The following is a 17,004-nucleotide window of genomic DNA, read 5'->3' on the forward strand; positions in this document are numbered from 1 at the left end:
GAGAGCTGTTTCCCCTGCCTCAGCTATAAGGCTTATGGGGAGGAGAGAGGGTTCTACAAGCAGTTTCAGGTAATTATGATAGAAAATGCTGTGTTGAGGAAACACAGAACTTATCTGTTGGCCAGATGCAGAGATAAATTGATTTTACACCTTTTAAAAAAGGTTTTAAGTGCAGTTTTCAAATGTAAACCCACTTATTCTCATAGAGGCTTAAACTCTGGAAAAGAGTAGTGCTGTGTGTTACTAGGGGAAGCATTTTGAAGAACTGGAGCAGTGAATTGCAAAATTAAGGCCACTTTAATTCTGAATGAAGATGTTCATATAAATGCTTAAGGTGGATAACCTAATTTTCTTTAAAAGTTAATTTGAATTAATTTTCCTGATTGACCCTTTGTAGACAAGCCATAATACCACAATCCTGAAAATACTTACATGTGTCTTTAACTTTAAGTATGTAAGGGCAGTGAAAGGTGTGATGAGGTTGGATCACAGAGATCCCCTTGCAACTGTCACCTAATGTGCTCATCGTACCAGTGAACCTGCCTACCTGTCTTTGGGTGCCCCACCACCCTGTTCTGCTGGGCCAGATGGTCTGGTATCCCTCAGCAAAAGCATAGAGTTGTATCTACCGCCTTACCCCGCTCCTTCCCCTCCTCCCCCCTCCATAGAAACATAGATGCTGGTAACAGCTCTGGGACGGCTCAGCTACAGGTACTTGTCAGCACCCAGGAGCATAGCCCCAAATAGAACCAAACCCCCAAATAAATCTGTCCTACTCTGTACAAATGTTTTACACAGAACAAGCTCATAAAGATGTTCACCCCCTTTCTCATTAAAGAGAGAGATGCACAACTGTTAATCCCCACCCAGTAACAAATATTTACACTGGGTTTGAAAGTAAACAAAAGTGTTTATTAAGTATAAAAGAGTAGGATTTAAGTGATTGCAAGTGAAAACATAGAGATCAAAGTAAGTTACTGAGCAAGAATAAACAAAATACACCAGCTAAGTCTAATACACTAAAGAGAAGTTGAAACACATCATGATTCTCACCCTCTTTCTTATCTCATGTGCAGTTCTTCACTAGCCAGAGCCAATCTTTTTCTCTATCCTGGGCCCAGGAATGCTCCTCTACCCCTCTATTTACAGTTCTGTCCTTTTCCAGATGTTCTTGTGTATCCTCTTAAGGTGGGGAAGGCAGTTTCATAACCAGCTGAAGACCCTCCTTGTTTGCGCCCCTCCCTTAAATAGAATTTCCCTACAGTGAGGGTCCTTTGTTAAATTCTCCCTCCTTCCCCCGCTTACATATATTTATCTTATGGAAGAATATAAAATTCAAGATGGAGTCCAACATCAGCTGGTATGGTCACATGTCTTTCTAGAACCAACCACAGTATGGGCTTACAGGAAAAACAAAACCATTTACAGCATTGTCTTCAGCACCGGACCATTAAGTTAATTAAGTACCACTCATGGCTTTCACCTAGAATTCAGAAAACAGGTTTACACTTCAAATTTCTAAACTTCGCATACAAGAATGATAGATGCACTCAAGTGAAATATACACATTCAGGGGATTATAGGGTCTTGAATGATAGGTTGCTTGCTCTGTTTTGCATAAAGCATATTTAGTTATGCATATTCATATTCAAAAACATATTTTCATAAAAATACGGAGGTATAGTATCAAAGACAAATGGTAAAACCACAACCCTGAAATGACACATGCAAGACTTTAACATTAAGTATGTAAGGGATGTGATCGGGTCTGCTCATTCCTGACTCTTCTCAAGTCCTCAGAGACCTTTTGCTGGGAAGAACACTCCATGCAGCTTAAATGCAATGTGTAAGGGCCAACCACATTCACAGTCCATTTTGTTAAATGTAATAATTACAGGATTTTTAAAATCTTAAATTTCATAGTTTCATATATGTAAATCTAAAATGTCAAGGTGATGTAACTGTGGGGGCCCCAACCCAAAAGGATACTGGGGGGGAGGGAAGGTTCTCTCAAGACTACTGTAGTTGGGTCATAATATTTCCACCCATATTTCTGCACTGCTGCTGGCAGTGGCACTGCCTTCAGAGCTGGGCAGCTGGACAGCAGCGACTGCTGGCTGGGCACCCAGCTCTAAAGGCAGCACCATGGCCAGCAGCAGCACAGAAATAAGGGTGTCAGAACCACAGCATGTCCTGCCCTCACTTATCCACTGTTGGTGGCAACAGTTCCACCTTCAGAGCTAGGCACCCAGCCAACAGTCATGGAGCTTCCTGCAGCCAGTGGAGGTTCCCAGAGGTGAGTCGGACCAAGCACTGGGAGTAGCCCTTGCAGAAGAAAAGGAAGTCCAGTTCCAACCTAGCCCACATTTAAGGTGTGAATTTAGACTGCAGCAAGTTGTTTTGACATTCTTATTCCAGTTTAACCCAGACTTATTTTGGGTTAAGTTGATTAGGAACACATTTCAGCTAAACTAAAATAAATCACTCTGAAAGCATCATAAGTGTGTTCACAGAAGATCTTGCTCCAGTTAAAAAAAAAATTAAAAGTAAAAAAGTTTCAGTATCTAAATAGTCCATTTGAATCAAGTGAAAGAAAGTTAGGTATGAGCATAACATTTTGCAGGACACGGGCTGCTGAGGGTGCTTGTTTGCTTATGATTGACTTCCTCAATGTTGGGTCCCTACTAGACTTTTCTCTTGGACTTCTAGGCAGCAACAGTGACCACAAATGTCTTCTTCCGTCTTCATCCAAGAAGTTTCACTCCTTTCTCTCAGATGCAAATTTTGGCTATCCTGGGGCTAATCTTTATAGGTATTCAGAAGCATCTTCTGAAAATACAGCCAAAGTAAAAGAATTTTACATGTGCTCTGTACTTGCTTCCAATTCAAGGTGAAATTCATGTTGCTGCTCATTATCTTTGAAGCCTAAAATGGTACACACCCAAGTTCCTGTAGTCACCACATCTACTCTTAAGTTTCTCCATAATAATTACTCTTAAAAAAATTATTTGGCCCTCTTCCCTGTCCCTCTCAAGAGTGAAGACTGTGGGAGCCAGAGTATGGAGTACTCAATGGCAGTTTTCTGTTTCTAGGATTCAGTCCCATTAGATCAGAGACCCACCCTTTACAACAAGCTGTTGTAAGTCTCTGGGTACTTAGTCTACTGTACGCTCTCCAACCTCACAAAATCACTTTGGCAGCTGCTATAGAGGACAACAAAGCAGATCTTCCCCTATTAAGGCGAAGATTTGCTCGGCATTGTTCTAACTTATGCAGAATGTGTCCAAGTATCATGATGAGCAGCATCTTATATCTAAGTGTAATAATGATTTTGGATAGTTTTAGGCATTTGCTTTGTTACAGTTTCTGGTCATGTTTACATTTTATCCAGTTATATTTTGCATCAGAATTAACATACAAAATAAAATGATTCCTCGGTTTCTGAACATGACAGGTACTGTTGCCTGGCTGTATAAATGCCTCATTATTTCTGATATGTGCTATAGGATTGAATAGCATACTTTCCAGACATTTCTAGAACACACACATACCAGTACACCGCAGAGCTTTTGCTGTAAGTGATACCTACTACCCATTCTCATTGCCAATTCTTTTCTTTCTTGTATACAGATCAGATACTTACACTTACACAAATGTCCTACAATTAGAATAAAATCCGAAACAAACTACTCCAGTGCACACACTTGTCTCTCACTAGGAGGCAGGTGAGAGAACAGATATGTGGCAGATGTGTTGTCTCATTGCTTAATTCACTGCTGGAGGATGCCCAGGTATAGCAGTGAGGAGTATGACAGGAGGACCAATAGAATTGAATAGAATATTGCTGTTTAGAGTATTTATTTCATAAAGCCGGCATGTTGTTATTGTATCTTAGAGAGACAAAATTAAAAGTAACATAATAGTGCATTTACACTATTCAATAGCTAATGTAAAAAAGGTAAATTCCTGCTTCCTCGAGGCAAATAGCTTTAGGTAAACAGCAGCGGGGGAGGGGGAGAGGCAAAAGAAATATCCTCCTGTTCCTATTGTATGATTGTAGTAAAAGATTGTATATTTGCCTATGACACACCCAGTACTGGAGGCAAAATATCAGCCTAAATCAGTCATTTCTGTTCAAGTATAACAGTACTTTGGATTTTTGTGGTGAAGATGTGAAAAACTGGAGCATTCAATAGTTCACCATATTCGACAGAAGCATTTGAGATTCACTATTTTATTGCAGATTTTTTTTAAATGGCTAGTTTCTGTTATGAATTGAAGTTGTCAAAGCTTGAATTGACTTCAATTAAGCACTCTTTGGTGTTAGCAGCTTAGGTTGCTGGATAAAGCAAAGTGTTGTTAAAAGTGCTGCCAATGCAATATGTAGGCATATTATTAATTATTTATATAATGGTTGCACCTGGGATCCCCAGTCAAGTGTCAGTCCACCCATTGTATGAGGCTCCGTACCAATATGTAACTAACCGCCCTCCCCCCCGAGAGTTCCGAGTCGATATGGCAGGACGCACCACGTGGCTAGAACAGACAGACAGGATGAGTTGTAATGAGAGGATAGCACAGTAAAATGAACAGTCTAAGAGAAAGGCATCACAAAAGCATTGACATTGGCTTGCCACTCACCTAACTGTAGCTCGTACAGTTTGGCCTCGTAGTAGTATGAGGAAATTTCCCTTTTGGTCCCTCATGTTCAACGCTGAATTTATGGTAATTATTCATCTCCAGAGGCCTGAATCAGAGAGGTGTTACTGACACTTAGTTTCTTTTAAATCTTTATGTTGTAAGGAATGGTACCAGAGGTAAAATGAAATTCATTTTTATCATCTATCCTTTCTGCCAGAATGGATGGACCTATTTCAAATCTCTCAAAGGCTTAAGCATGATCTACGAAGCCACACTGACTTTTGCAAAACTGAACACCTTCTTACTAATTACAGTATAGGAGAAGTCATGACATCTGTGAGGAAGTGAAATGTTGGTCACTGTATTGAACAAGTTAATCCATTCACATATCTGCATCTCTCTCTCTCACAGACAAGGAACCAGTGGCCACTTGTGGAAAGCAAAAATCAGTGTTTCAAAACAATGTTGGGGATCTTTCATTCTTTTTAGCATAACGGCGTAAACTGGACTCTCCAACTGTTACATAATTTAAACCATTTTGGTGTCATAGGTGTAATTAATGTAGGAACATATTAGGATCCCAGAGACTTGCATCAATACAGAGATTGCAGAATTCTCCATTGCGCTGAGAAAAGATCTTATGCACAATAATTATTGATTATACTCAGTAGTTAACTACTATACTCCAATGCTATGGACAACATCTCTGCCCTGTTCTGTGCCTTCAGAAGCAGTGAGGTTTGTTATATTCATCAATTCAGAGCACTTTTAATTCCCTAAAATGGTGAGGGGCAACCTAAGCTAGTGAGTGGGCCACCTGAGTGGCCCTCCTTCATATCAGTAGCGTCGTAACCAAGACAGTCTCCTGGGACAGGGTAGTATTGCTAACTGCACTTGAATACAAGGATTTGTGGGGAGTGCCAAATGAACCATAGCACTCACAATGTTGTGCACAGTCAGCATACACCTCACTTCCTGTGCCCTTGTTTTAGGTGCATATCGCTTTTGTAATACTGGTAGGAAAATAACTACATAGAAAAAAACCAGTAGAATCTGTAAATTCTGAGTGTGGGCAATGACAAACAAATGTCTCATGGGTGACACATAGAACACCAATGGGCCACATGTGGCCCACCACTGCCCTAAAATCTCAAAGACTGTGGAGCTGAACTTCCCATTACTCCTAGAACAGAAGCTGGGTGAGTGAGTATGTGCATATTTCTCTTTTCACTGCTAATAAAATATCACCCTACTTGTCTTACTGGAAAATAAGTTAGTTAGTGCTGTAAAAATATTTGGGTATTTTGACACATGACACACTAACAACAGCTTTTAGGAACCTGAGGTTTCAAACTGTGGAGCCTGCACAATTTAAGAGGAGATCTAAGAGCACTGAAATAACAGACATTTTATGCTCATGGGACTCTGGTCAGATCAAGTATTAAAACTTTTTAAAAAGTTGTGGGGCAACTTTCATTCTGCCTTTGACTTTAATGCTATGATATCACAACATCAGTCTTCTTGCTAATTCACAGGTTGCAAGAGATGTGGTAGTAATATTTGTTCGCCTAGCATCTAGGTCTCACTCAATGGGAACGTAATAAAATTTGTAAAAATAAAATCTCATTTTATTTCTCATTCTGAAATTAAATGCATCTTGTATGAATTGTTTGTGGAATTATTTCATGGTTGTATATTTATGAACAATGTCTAGTACAGGGGTCAGCAATCTTTGCTCTCTCAGAGTAATCTGCTGGCAGGCTATGAGACGTTTGGGTGACATTGAGGGTCTGTGGGCAAGGCCCCCTGCAGCTCCCAGTGGCTATAATTTGCTGTTCTTGGCCAAAGGGAGCTGCAGGAAGTGGTAGTCATTACGTCCCTACAGCCCACACTACTTCCTGCAGCTCCCACTGGCCAGAAACTGTGGCCACTGGGAACTGCGGGGGAGGGAGGGACATGCTTGCAGATGGTCAACATCAATAAAATGTACCACAGTGCGCCAGCATATTACCGTGACAGGCTGAGATCAGTAGATTGCTGACCTCTGGTCTAGTACATGCAGAGTTTGGTAAATCTGCATTGCTTACATGGGACCTATTTCTAGGCCTGGCCATTAATTTTGACAGGAGAATACACCTCCTCTAACACCTGAATTTTCTCTACCAGTCTCCCATCTGAGTACAATATACCAGCCCGATATTGCTTAGTGTATTAGAGCTGGTGAAATTCCAGCCTGAGGTAGTATGGCTGTCATAACAGCATTAGCCAAGTGGGAATAGATACATTAAAAATATGGGACAAGATGACCTACAAAAATAAAAAATTTTACCCATGTTTCTGCTTTCTATAAAACTACGAATCTCAGCTCTCTCTCCTTTAACAAGGTTATAAAGCAAAGCTGTCATTTTGTGTGCTTTCCATACAAAATCCATCCCTCTTGAAAGCCAGCAAATAGCATTAACTTTGTATATATAAGGTTAGAGTTTGCCACGCAACATTTTTGTTGATTCTTTTTTATTCAAATATTCAACAAGTTAGTGTGTTGTGGCTTTCTATAAATGTGAGTGTTAATCCCAAAGCTGTCAATGGCCAATAAACCATTTTTTCTCGTAAGAAAGACTATAACCAGAGCATTAACTGGTCAATAATCTAAATATTTTGGTATTTAACGAACTAATTCTAATTTATTTAACATCTGGTTTATTTATAAATCTTTTTCTCACTTCAGAATCACAAGTTATTCATAAAAAGTTGAATCAGTAAAAACATAGTAGCTTCCTCTGTAGTTCAGATATGTTATTCTCTATTTCCTCAAATGCTTCCAAACGAATTCTTACATCGTATATTTGATTCATTTAAATGGTCCATAAAATACAATTGGCCTGGTATACCTGATTAAATAATTGATTTAATATTTGTACTATGCCAGAAAATGCTGAGAAATGTGCTGGGTTTCACAATGATTTCTCAGTGAGACTAATGATTTGTTGTAGTGACGTATATGTGGAAGAAAAAACATGCCCTATGCCTGTTTGGAAATCAAATTTAGGTGAAATTATTCTAAAGGTTGGTAGACCTAGGTACAAACAGTTCTATGATGCTAACATGTTTTATATTATTATCCTATCTGACTCTGATTTTAATACCCCATTTGTGACAAATTTAAGGCAACTTGTGTAATGGATAAATGCTATTTCCCTTGCCAGGTTGCAGGGTGACTTATTTATTTAATCACAGGCTACAGGATTACATGTTGCACTAGCTTCTAAGATGCTGGGCTAGAAAAACTTCTTAGAGGAGAACCCTCATTCTACTTCAGTTAATATAACCTGTAAATTCATAATACTGTATAACTATTACTGAGTCTGTTTTTATGATATTCCTCCCCCTGTACCCAAATGTCAGAATTAGGATTAAAAAACAAAGAATGTCCATTGTTTTAAAATGCTCCTCCCCCCTAGCCAGCCATTATGCACCTGGATTTATTGTTTTCATCTGCATCCTCCTCAGTGTCATGTCCAAGCCATATCGCAGGTAAGTGGCAGAGATAGAACCATAACATGCTATGCTGAACTCTTCAATGCAGCCATTAGCCACTAAAGCCACTAAGCAACACTCTCCACACCTTAAAATCAATGTTTTGTCATTGAGTTCAGTGGTACTAGGGTCTTATCTATTGTCTCTTTTGGATCATTCTACTTTAGTAGGGTGCAGTTTTGGATCATTTTATTGGGCTATTGAGAAGTTTTCAATTTTTCAGTAAGAAATAAGATTGATTCGTTTAGCCTTTCCCACTAACTGTTTGCACTAAAAGTTGTTGTCTGGGCATATGGTATATTCTCTATTTTACAAGTTGCCATTCTTTTGATAACCATGTCCAGGGTATATTATCAGCTGTAACCCTCTGTACCAGACAAGGTGTTGTAGCTTAATCTCTCTCTCCAATTCATGATATTTTTAGTGAACCAATTTTTTCTCTTACTGTTTCTTGCACATGCGGCATATTTGAAGGACCCTGTTAATAGTTAATACTTGCTGTACGTCAATATCTAATTTTTCTTTCCTTGCTAATTAGCTTGTTAACTTGGTTCCATTTATTTTTAAAGATCTAATATTTTACCTGATTTGAATATTTAAATATACTTTAAGAGCCTCTTTTTTATATCTCTTTACGGAGTCCTTCCTTGGACCCAGTTCAGCAAAGTATTTAAGTGTATACTTAACTTTAAGCATATGCTTAAGTCCCACTGAAGTCAATGGTTAAGGGCTTTATGGAATTACTACTTCTTCTTTTCCTTTCAAAACTTTACTTTCATTTGAAAGTTTCATTTGAAACGTTCTGGCCAGATCTGATTGACAGGGATTTATCTGTAGTTTTTCTAACTGCTTTAAAAACATTGTTTTACTTTTTACCACATATTAAATTAAATAATGTATTTAAAATATCCATAAATCATGACTCTGTTTTGCAACCCTCATGATATTTGAAAGCTAATGATAATATGATTAAGTCCTACATGCCTCTTAGCATTTGACTCATGTCATAAGATTGTAACTATAGACAATAGACCATATGCAGTGGTCTCCATTAAAAAGTGAATACAGGCAGTCCCCGGGTGACGTACAAGATAGGGACTGTAGGTTTGTTCTTAAGTTGAATTTGTACATAAGTCGGAACTGGTGTCCCCAAGTCAGCCGCTGCTGAAACTGACCAGCGGCTGACTACAGGAAGCCCGAGGAAGAGTTTCTCTGCCCCGGGCTTCCTGGAATCAGCCGCTAATCAGTTTCAACAGCGGCTGAATCTGGACACCGGGGACAGAGCAGCTGGGGTGCTGCCGGCCAGGTCCCCGCAGCGCTGCACCTTGGCGTTGCGGGGACCAACCCGGCAGCACCCCAGCTGCTCTACCCCAGGTGTCCCCAAGTCAGCCGCTGCTGAAACTGATCAGCAGCTGATTCCAGGAAGCCAGGTCAGTTTCAGCAGCGGCTGACTTGGGGACGCCTGGGACAGAGCAACTGGGGTGCTGCTGGGTTGGTCCAGTAGCGCCGAGGAGCGGCACTGCGGGACCAACCCAGCAGCACCCCAGCTGCTCTACCACAGGCGTCCGCGAGAAAAGCCTGGTCTGCCGGGGGAGGGGCGCACTAGCTGCGCTCCCCCCCCCCAGCAGACCAGGGAGACGCGGGCGGCGGGACCACCCAGACGCGCCGCAATCCCGCTGCCCGCATCCTCTGCGGCTTTGCTCTGCGTCTCCCTGGTCTGCTGGGGGGGCCCCCCTCAGCAGTCCAGGGAGATGCGGAGCCGCTTTTCTCACCCCAGAGGATGCGGGCGGCGGGACCGTGGCGCGTCTGGGAGGTCCCGCCGCCCGCGTCCTCTGCGGCTTTGCTCCACATCTCCCTGGTCTGCTGGTGGCCCCCCAGCAGATCAGGGAGATGCGGAGCAAAGCCGCGGAGGATGCGGGTGGCGGGACCGCAGCGCGTCTGGGCGGTCCCGCCACCCGCGTCCTCTGGGGCGAGAAGAGCCCCGTTCGTAAGTACGGATCCAACATAAGTCGGATCCGCGTAACTCGGGGACTGCCTGTATTTGCCATGAATTTTAACACCATATAGTATATGAGATAACTATGAGATTCTTGGATATTGTCCTCTAGGGAAATTGTTAATTCAGATATAAGAGGTGAAAGGAATTTTCAAACTTAAATCATGGAAGATTTTAATTACTGGAATTGAGATTGTGATAATCCCCTAAACTAAGGAGAAGAGTACGGTATAGCCTCTACCTAGAATTAGCCTCTATCTAGAACCAGAAATAACCATTTGCCACTGTATGTTATCTGTTGATAAATACTGATCATTTTAGTGATGACCACTGGATCTTTTTCAGCAAGTCATGTAACAGTCATGCTTTATTAAAAATAGAGACAAATTCAAGGTAGAAAGTTCATATCTAAATTCTGAAGAATTTCAGATCCAACATTCTCATTTGAGCTCTTCTCTACCATACTCTAATTATCTCAATCTCAGTTCCAGTAATTAAAATCTTCCGTGATCCAAGTTTGAAAATTCCTTCAGACCTCTTATATCTGAATTAACAATTTCCCTAGAGGACATAATCCAAAAATCACATAGTTTATCCTAGTTTTTAACGATGGAACAGTGATTTGGAATAGTAGAAGAAATGCATGATGTCTCAGACTGTGATATGCATTGACTGCAGCAAGGACTGACCAAAATTAAATAAGCAGTGGAGTGTGGTGGCTTAGAGCTACTGACCTGAGGAAGTGCTCCCTGGTTTTTACTGACCTACTAGATGGATAACATTGAAACTATTTTTAATTAAAACTTTTTCCCTCTGGCTTTCTTATCTACTGGTGTAGCTGGTGTTACATGAAAAATACTTAATTTAATTGGCTGGAGCCCATTTTTCTATCAACTGCAATAAAGTTTCCTCATTTATTTAATGAGGCTAGGTTGGTATGAAATTCAGTACTGGGAGTTTACATGGAGAAAGCTAAAATGAAAGTTTCTGTTTCTTAGCGTGGATGCAAAACAAGAGTTGAGCTAATATGGCAAATATATATTCTCTCTATATAAAACACATTGGTCTCAGTGTTTATTTAGACTATGCTCTTGTAAACTGGAAAACCCTTATAGTGATATCCCAGGCTCAGAAAAAGACCTCAGGCTGACAGAAGAGCTGTTTAATAAGCCCACAATGAGGTTGTTTTTGAAGTATCAAGAAGAACCTTCAACTTACTGTGAAGTTGAAAAATCCAGCAATTAAATATTTTGAGATGTTATTTTAAGATAATCAAATATTTTAAACCCAGAGCTGTACTAACTTTTCAGCACATTCCCCATCATGTTTTATTTACATATGGGACAAGGAGCAGTAAATGTCCCCACATCTGCCTCCCCACATGTGTAGGTGCAGGGCCACAGTGCTGTCACACATCCTGCTGCCAGGGCCTGCTTTCAACAGGGGACCCTCTGTACACAGGTGTAGGGGCACAATCTGGTCACTGGCTTTTGTCACTGAAGTTGGGAATTATGACGCTGACTATACCTATTGGGTGAAGATCTCCTCCACTTTTACATTCACTTTTTTATTTACCATAACCTCACTAAAATTTATTTGTGAGGGCTAATATTACTTACTTGATTAAGAATTAACCTTTCCCAAATTAACACCATGCTGTGCACATGCAGGCTCTGAACATTATAATCAAAAACCAAACCACACATTAGCTGCAATTTAAAGATGGTGACAGCAGCCAAGAGTCAGGGACAAATATTCCATCAACATGTCAGATTCAGGAAACTGATAGCATCAAACATAATTCATCATCAAATGGATATTTGACTACTGGACCAAGTAAGCTAAATGCTTTCAAAGCTTGTTATAGTGCATTAGAGACCTTTGATAAAACAATGCTTCTCAGGTAGCTGCATTGCCTTCCATTGCTGGAGGAAGGAGCCCCTAACATTGTTCTGTGAAGGCCAGAGGAAAATAAATTTTTCCTAATACAAAATTTTAATTCCAGAAAGGAATTATGTCTTCCCAAAACATCTCTCCAAACTTATTGGATTCTGCAACTAATTAGCATACACTTTTTATAACATTTTATGTTCATTAATGCTTAGATGAATTATAGGGAAACTGCTGTAGAAAGAGCTGCCCAGGACAGCTATAAATATTAAATTAATTCCTGATGAATGATGGCTGCTATTACACCAAATTTTAAATGAATTCATCATAATTGGACGCTTCCAATGAATTATTACTGGGATTCCATTTTGGAAGGCAATACTGCTGAAGAGCACAGCATTTCTGTGCTGCTAAAAACCCAAGGAAAGAAGCATTAAAGAAATGTACCACTTGGCAAACATTCATTAACTTTCACAGCCCCTTGTGAGATAGGTAAATTTTACTTGTTCCCCTTTTGCAGATAGAGAAGCAGCCACAGAGAGGTTGATGGTGAACTGCCAAGTATAGAAGGTTGAAAACAATTCTGTCTGCTTTTTAAATTAGAAATATCAGGAATAGCAAATCCTGACAGCCTTCATTCTGTCAGAGAGCTTGGCACCATCTTTGGAGGACGTGGAAAGTGATGTGGTAGTCTGAGAGCAGACATGCACCACTCATAGGAGCTAGTTAAATGGGAGAAAATGATGAATTTTAAAGACTTGTTTGGACTCATCAAAAACCATATTATCGATATTGTAATGTAACCACTGTACTAATGAGCAGGGTTGCTCTACAGCTCACCTACCTCTGAGTGTCTTGTGCAAGACCACACAGTGAATCAATGGCAGAAATATGATTAGCAGTATCAAGTTCTTGGCTACCAGTCCTGACTGAGTTCAATCCATTAACCCATGTTGTCTCTTAATTTTGCCAAACCCAGAGCTTACTCTAAAAAGTTTATAAAAATGCTTATCAGGCTAAAAAAAATATTTTTAAAAAATCGCTTACATGTGATTCTACTATTGTGTTATCATTCTTAAGGGCACGTCACCATTTTCATTCCACCTCCCTAGTATCAGGGATGATACACCTTGTCTGTAGAAATTCATGCCAAGTGATGAAGTTCATCTTGTAAACATATTTTGAAAATGTCAATCTCCATAATGGTTTATTTCCAGAAGGGCACAAAGATATTATATTTCCTTTTGTGCTTTGTGACTTAAAAATAGCTTTACTAGTAGAATACATTTTAGGAGATCAACAGCCTATAAGATAGAATGTTTGGAAGATGCAATTTGCCAGGCTATTTACTTAGAAAGGCTGATACCACTTAGCCAGGACTTAAATTCAGCCAGAACCACCTCTGGAGAAGAGCTCCAGTAATTATTTTCAAACCTGTGGGAACGCCTGGTGCCTTCCACGGGGCAAAAACTCTGAGCACTGAGGCTCTGGGAAATACTCGGGGCAAATTTAATTGCTGTTTTGTAGTTACTCTGCACATGTAGGTCTTCCAGTTAAAGGCTCTCAGTGCCCTCACTGATGCGCTCTAACTGTTCCTTTGAAGCCATTGAGTAGATATTGTACTGTGTGAAACACCTTAAAATGCATATGGAGACAATATGCTGGTGTCATTATATTATGCCAGTGATCTACATGGAATAGGAAAGTATCCAACCCCCTGACGAATCTCGGAACTTAATATTATGAGGAGGTCAATTTCTTATCATTACAGGTTTAGATAAAGTTGCTTTCTGCTGTTTTTTGTGAGGTTCCCATTGTGATTCTTTCATAGAGAAGGTGTTTAGCAGGAAGTGGTGGGTTTTTAATGTTCTGACCTTTCCAAGTGAATCAATTTAATATTTGTGATTTAATCATATGTGGTACTGAGCTCCATCAACCTTCATTGATTGTACTTGCATCAGCCGTACCTTGACATGATTAGGCCTTAATTTATAGAGTGAACCATAAAATACAGACAACTTTATCACAATGTCTCATCACCTCAGAATTTGAGTGGGTTGGCTTTTGCGGTGGCAGGGGGAGGGTTCAGACCCTCACTCACAAAATCCGTAGCAAGTGTTCAGAGGTACCATGTAGCATTTTGCTCTCCCATACTGTGCCTCTAGGACATCTGTTCTCTTATTGTTCTGTCATGGCAGAAGAGAGCACATCAGAGATGTCAGGAGCGGAGACATTAGATATTATGTATGAATTATAGTGAATTCAATCTGTGTACTAAACGTTTATATTTATTTCATTGTGTTCTCCCACCCATTCTTTAAAGCTTCTTTGACAAATGAATTCAGTAATCAGCATGTAAAAGAGCATCACTTTAAATCTTGCACAAGACATTGTGTCTACAGAGAATAAATAAAATTCTGTCTCATGTTTCCAAACTGTGTTCATGCTGGAAGCTAGACAGGTGCTTTCTGTTCTATATCTAGTGCAATTTCTTTATGCTTTTTCCCCTCCAGAGATCCTGTTATAGAACAAATGACCAAATACAGCTCAATTTCATGTCCCTGAATATCTTAATGTAATCTTGGGTAATGTTTTGAACTTTATCTACAATAACAAAGACATAAACAGATTCCTTGCAATGGCATGATTTTATAGTTAAAAATTAGAACATTTTATTTATTAGTGCACTGCATTATGGAGGCACTGGTTGCAAGTATAATACCCAGAGTTCCAGTATAACACTTACACATGTGCTCTCTTCTCCCACAACAATTTTTAGCTGAAGGAGCTAATGTTCTAATGTGTATGTGTTTAAGGTAAGTGTGTGGTAGAATTTTTTCCAGAGGATATTCAGAAGTGCAAGATAAGGCACGTTTCTATGGCAAGCTCTCAAAAATCTATGTTTTTCCCAAATTAAAAACATGCCATTTGGATATTTTCAGCCACTATATCCAGGAATGTGGGAACAATTTGTATAGTGGGGGTGCTGAGGACAATTGAACCAAAAACTGTAAACCCTATGTATAATGGAAACCATTCAAGCCAGAGGGTGCAGCCACATGCCCAGCACCCTTAGAGTATGTCTAGACTACATGGTTCCGTTGATGAAGCCATGTAGATGAGTTTACTAGACATAGGAAAATGAAGCAGTGATTTAAATAATCGCCGCTTCATTTACATTAAAATGGCCGCCGCGCTGTGCCTATCAGCTATTTGGTGGCACAGCGGAGCATTCTGGACGCGCCGCAGTCAACAAGGGAAGCCTTTGTTGACCGCTCTGTTATACCTTGTGAAATGAGGTTTACCGGAGCAGTTGACAAAGGCTTCCCTTGTTGACTGCGGTGCGTCCAGGCTGCCCCGCTGTGCTGCCAAACAGCGGATAGGCACAGAACAGCGGCCATTTTGATGTAAATGAAGTGGCAATTATTTAAATTGCCGCTTCATTTTCCTATGTTTAGTAAACTCATCTACATGACTCCGTCAACGGAGCATGTAGTCTAGACATACCCTTAGTTCCAGGACCTATGCCTGTGTCAGGACAATGGTTTATTGTAAAAGTGAAATTTCATAAATGATCTGTATTTTAACTCTCTGTTATTAATTTTGTAACTTCCCATGTGGAAGTGGTGTATTAGACCTAAAGAGTAATACCATAATGGTTCGTATTCATTGTTTAACTGGGTTTTTGTGCTGCCAAACTTCCAACAGTTCAAACTGTTTTTTCCTCTAATGTGAAACCAATAGAGTGGTGTTGTTTATTTTCAGTCCTTAATAACAGCTAGGAGTTGGTCATTCATATGCTTCATGTTGGTTTCCTTTCAGAAAGAGAAGAAGGGCGGATTGTTGAAGCTTTTAGCAGGCGCGTCAACAAAAAAGAAATCGCGCTCCCCTCCATCTGTGTCTCCAACGCCGGACCCCCAGGCAGTAGCGGAGGGATCTCTGCAGGGAGCCGTGGGACCTGAACTCTCCTCACTCTCCAGCCACGGCAGGGCAGGTTCATGCCCAATTGAAAGTGAAATGCAAGGTGCTATGGGGATGGAGCCACTGCACAGAAAAACAGGCTCCTTGGATTTGAATTTTTCCATTCCTTCTCCTGCCAGGCAGCCACTTTCTTCAATGGCAGCCATCCGTCCAGAGCCCAAGCCATTGCCTCGGGAAAGGTAGGTTATAAACCAAAAGAGTTTACCTTTGCCTATGAGGAAAGGTTGCTCATAATTTCAGTCTGCCCTGTCACTTGCAGCTAAAGGAGTGTTTGTGAGACAGAGGCACAGTTTGGCTTGTAAGAGCGCTATTGCTCTTTGCCCACCTTTTTCAGAAGCCATAGGAGTCTGTAGATCAGTGGTGGGCAATCTGCAGCCCATGGGCCTCATGAGGCCCATGATGGTGATCCGACTGCAGGCCGCAAGACATTTTGCTGATGTTGATCATCTACAAGCACTGCCCCCTGCAGCTCCCAGTGGCCAGGGTTCTCTGTTCCCAGCCAATGGGAAATGTGGGGGTTGTGCCAGTGCTGGCCGCCACTTCCTGCAGCTCCCAATGGCCAGAAACTGAGGATTGTAGCCACTGGGAGCTGCGGGGAGCAGTGTTTGCAGATGGTCATCATCAACAAAATGTGTCTCGACCCGCAGTCAGATTACCCTGATGGGCTGCATGTGGCCTGTAGGTCGCAGATTGCCCAGCACTGCTATAGATTGTCCATTTGTTTATAGGAATTAGAAAATTCAGACCCCTCTGCATATTGCAAACCAAATAAATCATAGAATCATAGAACACTAGAATTGGAAGAGACCTTGAGAGGTCATCGAGTCCAGTCCCCTGCCCTCATGGTAGGACCAAGCACCATCTAGATCAACCCTGATAGATGTCTATCTGGCCTATTTTTCAATATCTCTAGAGATGGAGATTACACAACCTCCCTAGGCAACTTATTACAGTGTTTA

General features: G+C 40.8%; 1 protein-coding gene across 5 annotated transcripts in view; it reads left to right on the top strand.

Annotated features, from left to right (window-relative positions):
* Window positions 1-17,004, top strand: part of SH3RF3 (SH3 domain containing ring finger 3) — a 394,619-nt gene that overhangs the window by 363,654 nt on the left and 13,961 nt on the right. For all 5 annotated transcript variants that reach the window (XM_075918091.1, XM_075918083.1, XM_075918106.1 and 2 more), the window contains one exon: window positions 15,887-16,224. In XM_075918091.1, coding sequence (XP_075774206.1) covers window positions 15,887-16,224 — 338 coding nt within the window. The remainder of the gene's footprint in view (window positions 1-15,886; window positions 16,225-17,004) is intronic.

This window comes from Pelodiscus sinensis, chromosome 1 (assembly GCF_049634645.1).
Source record: "Pelodiscus sinensis isolate JC-2024 chromosome 1, ASM4963464v1, whole genome shotgun sequence".
NCBI classification, from domain to species: Eukaryota; Metazoa; Chordata; order Testudines; family Trionychidae; genus Pelodiscus; species Pelodiscus sinensis.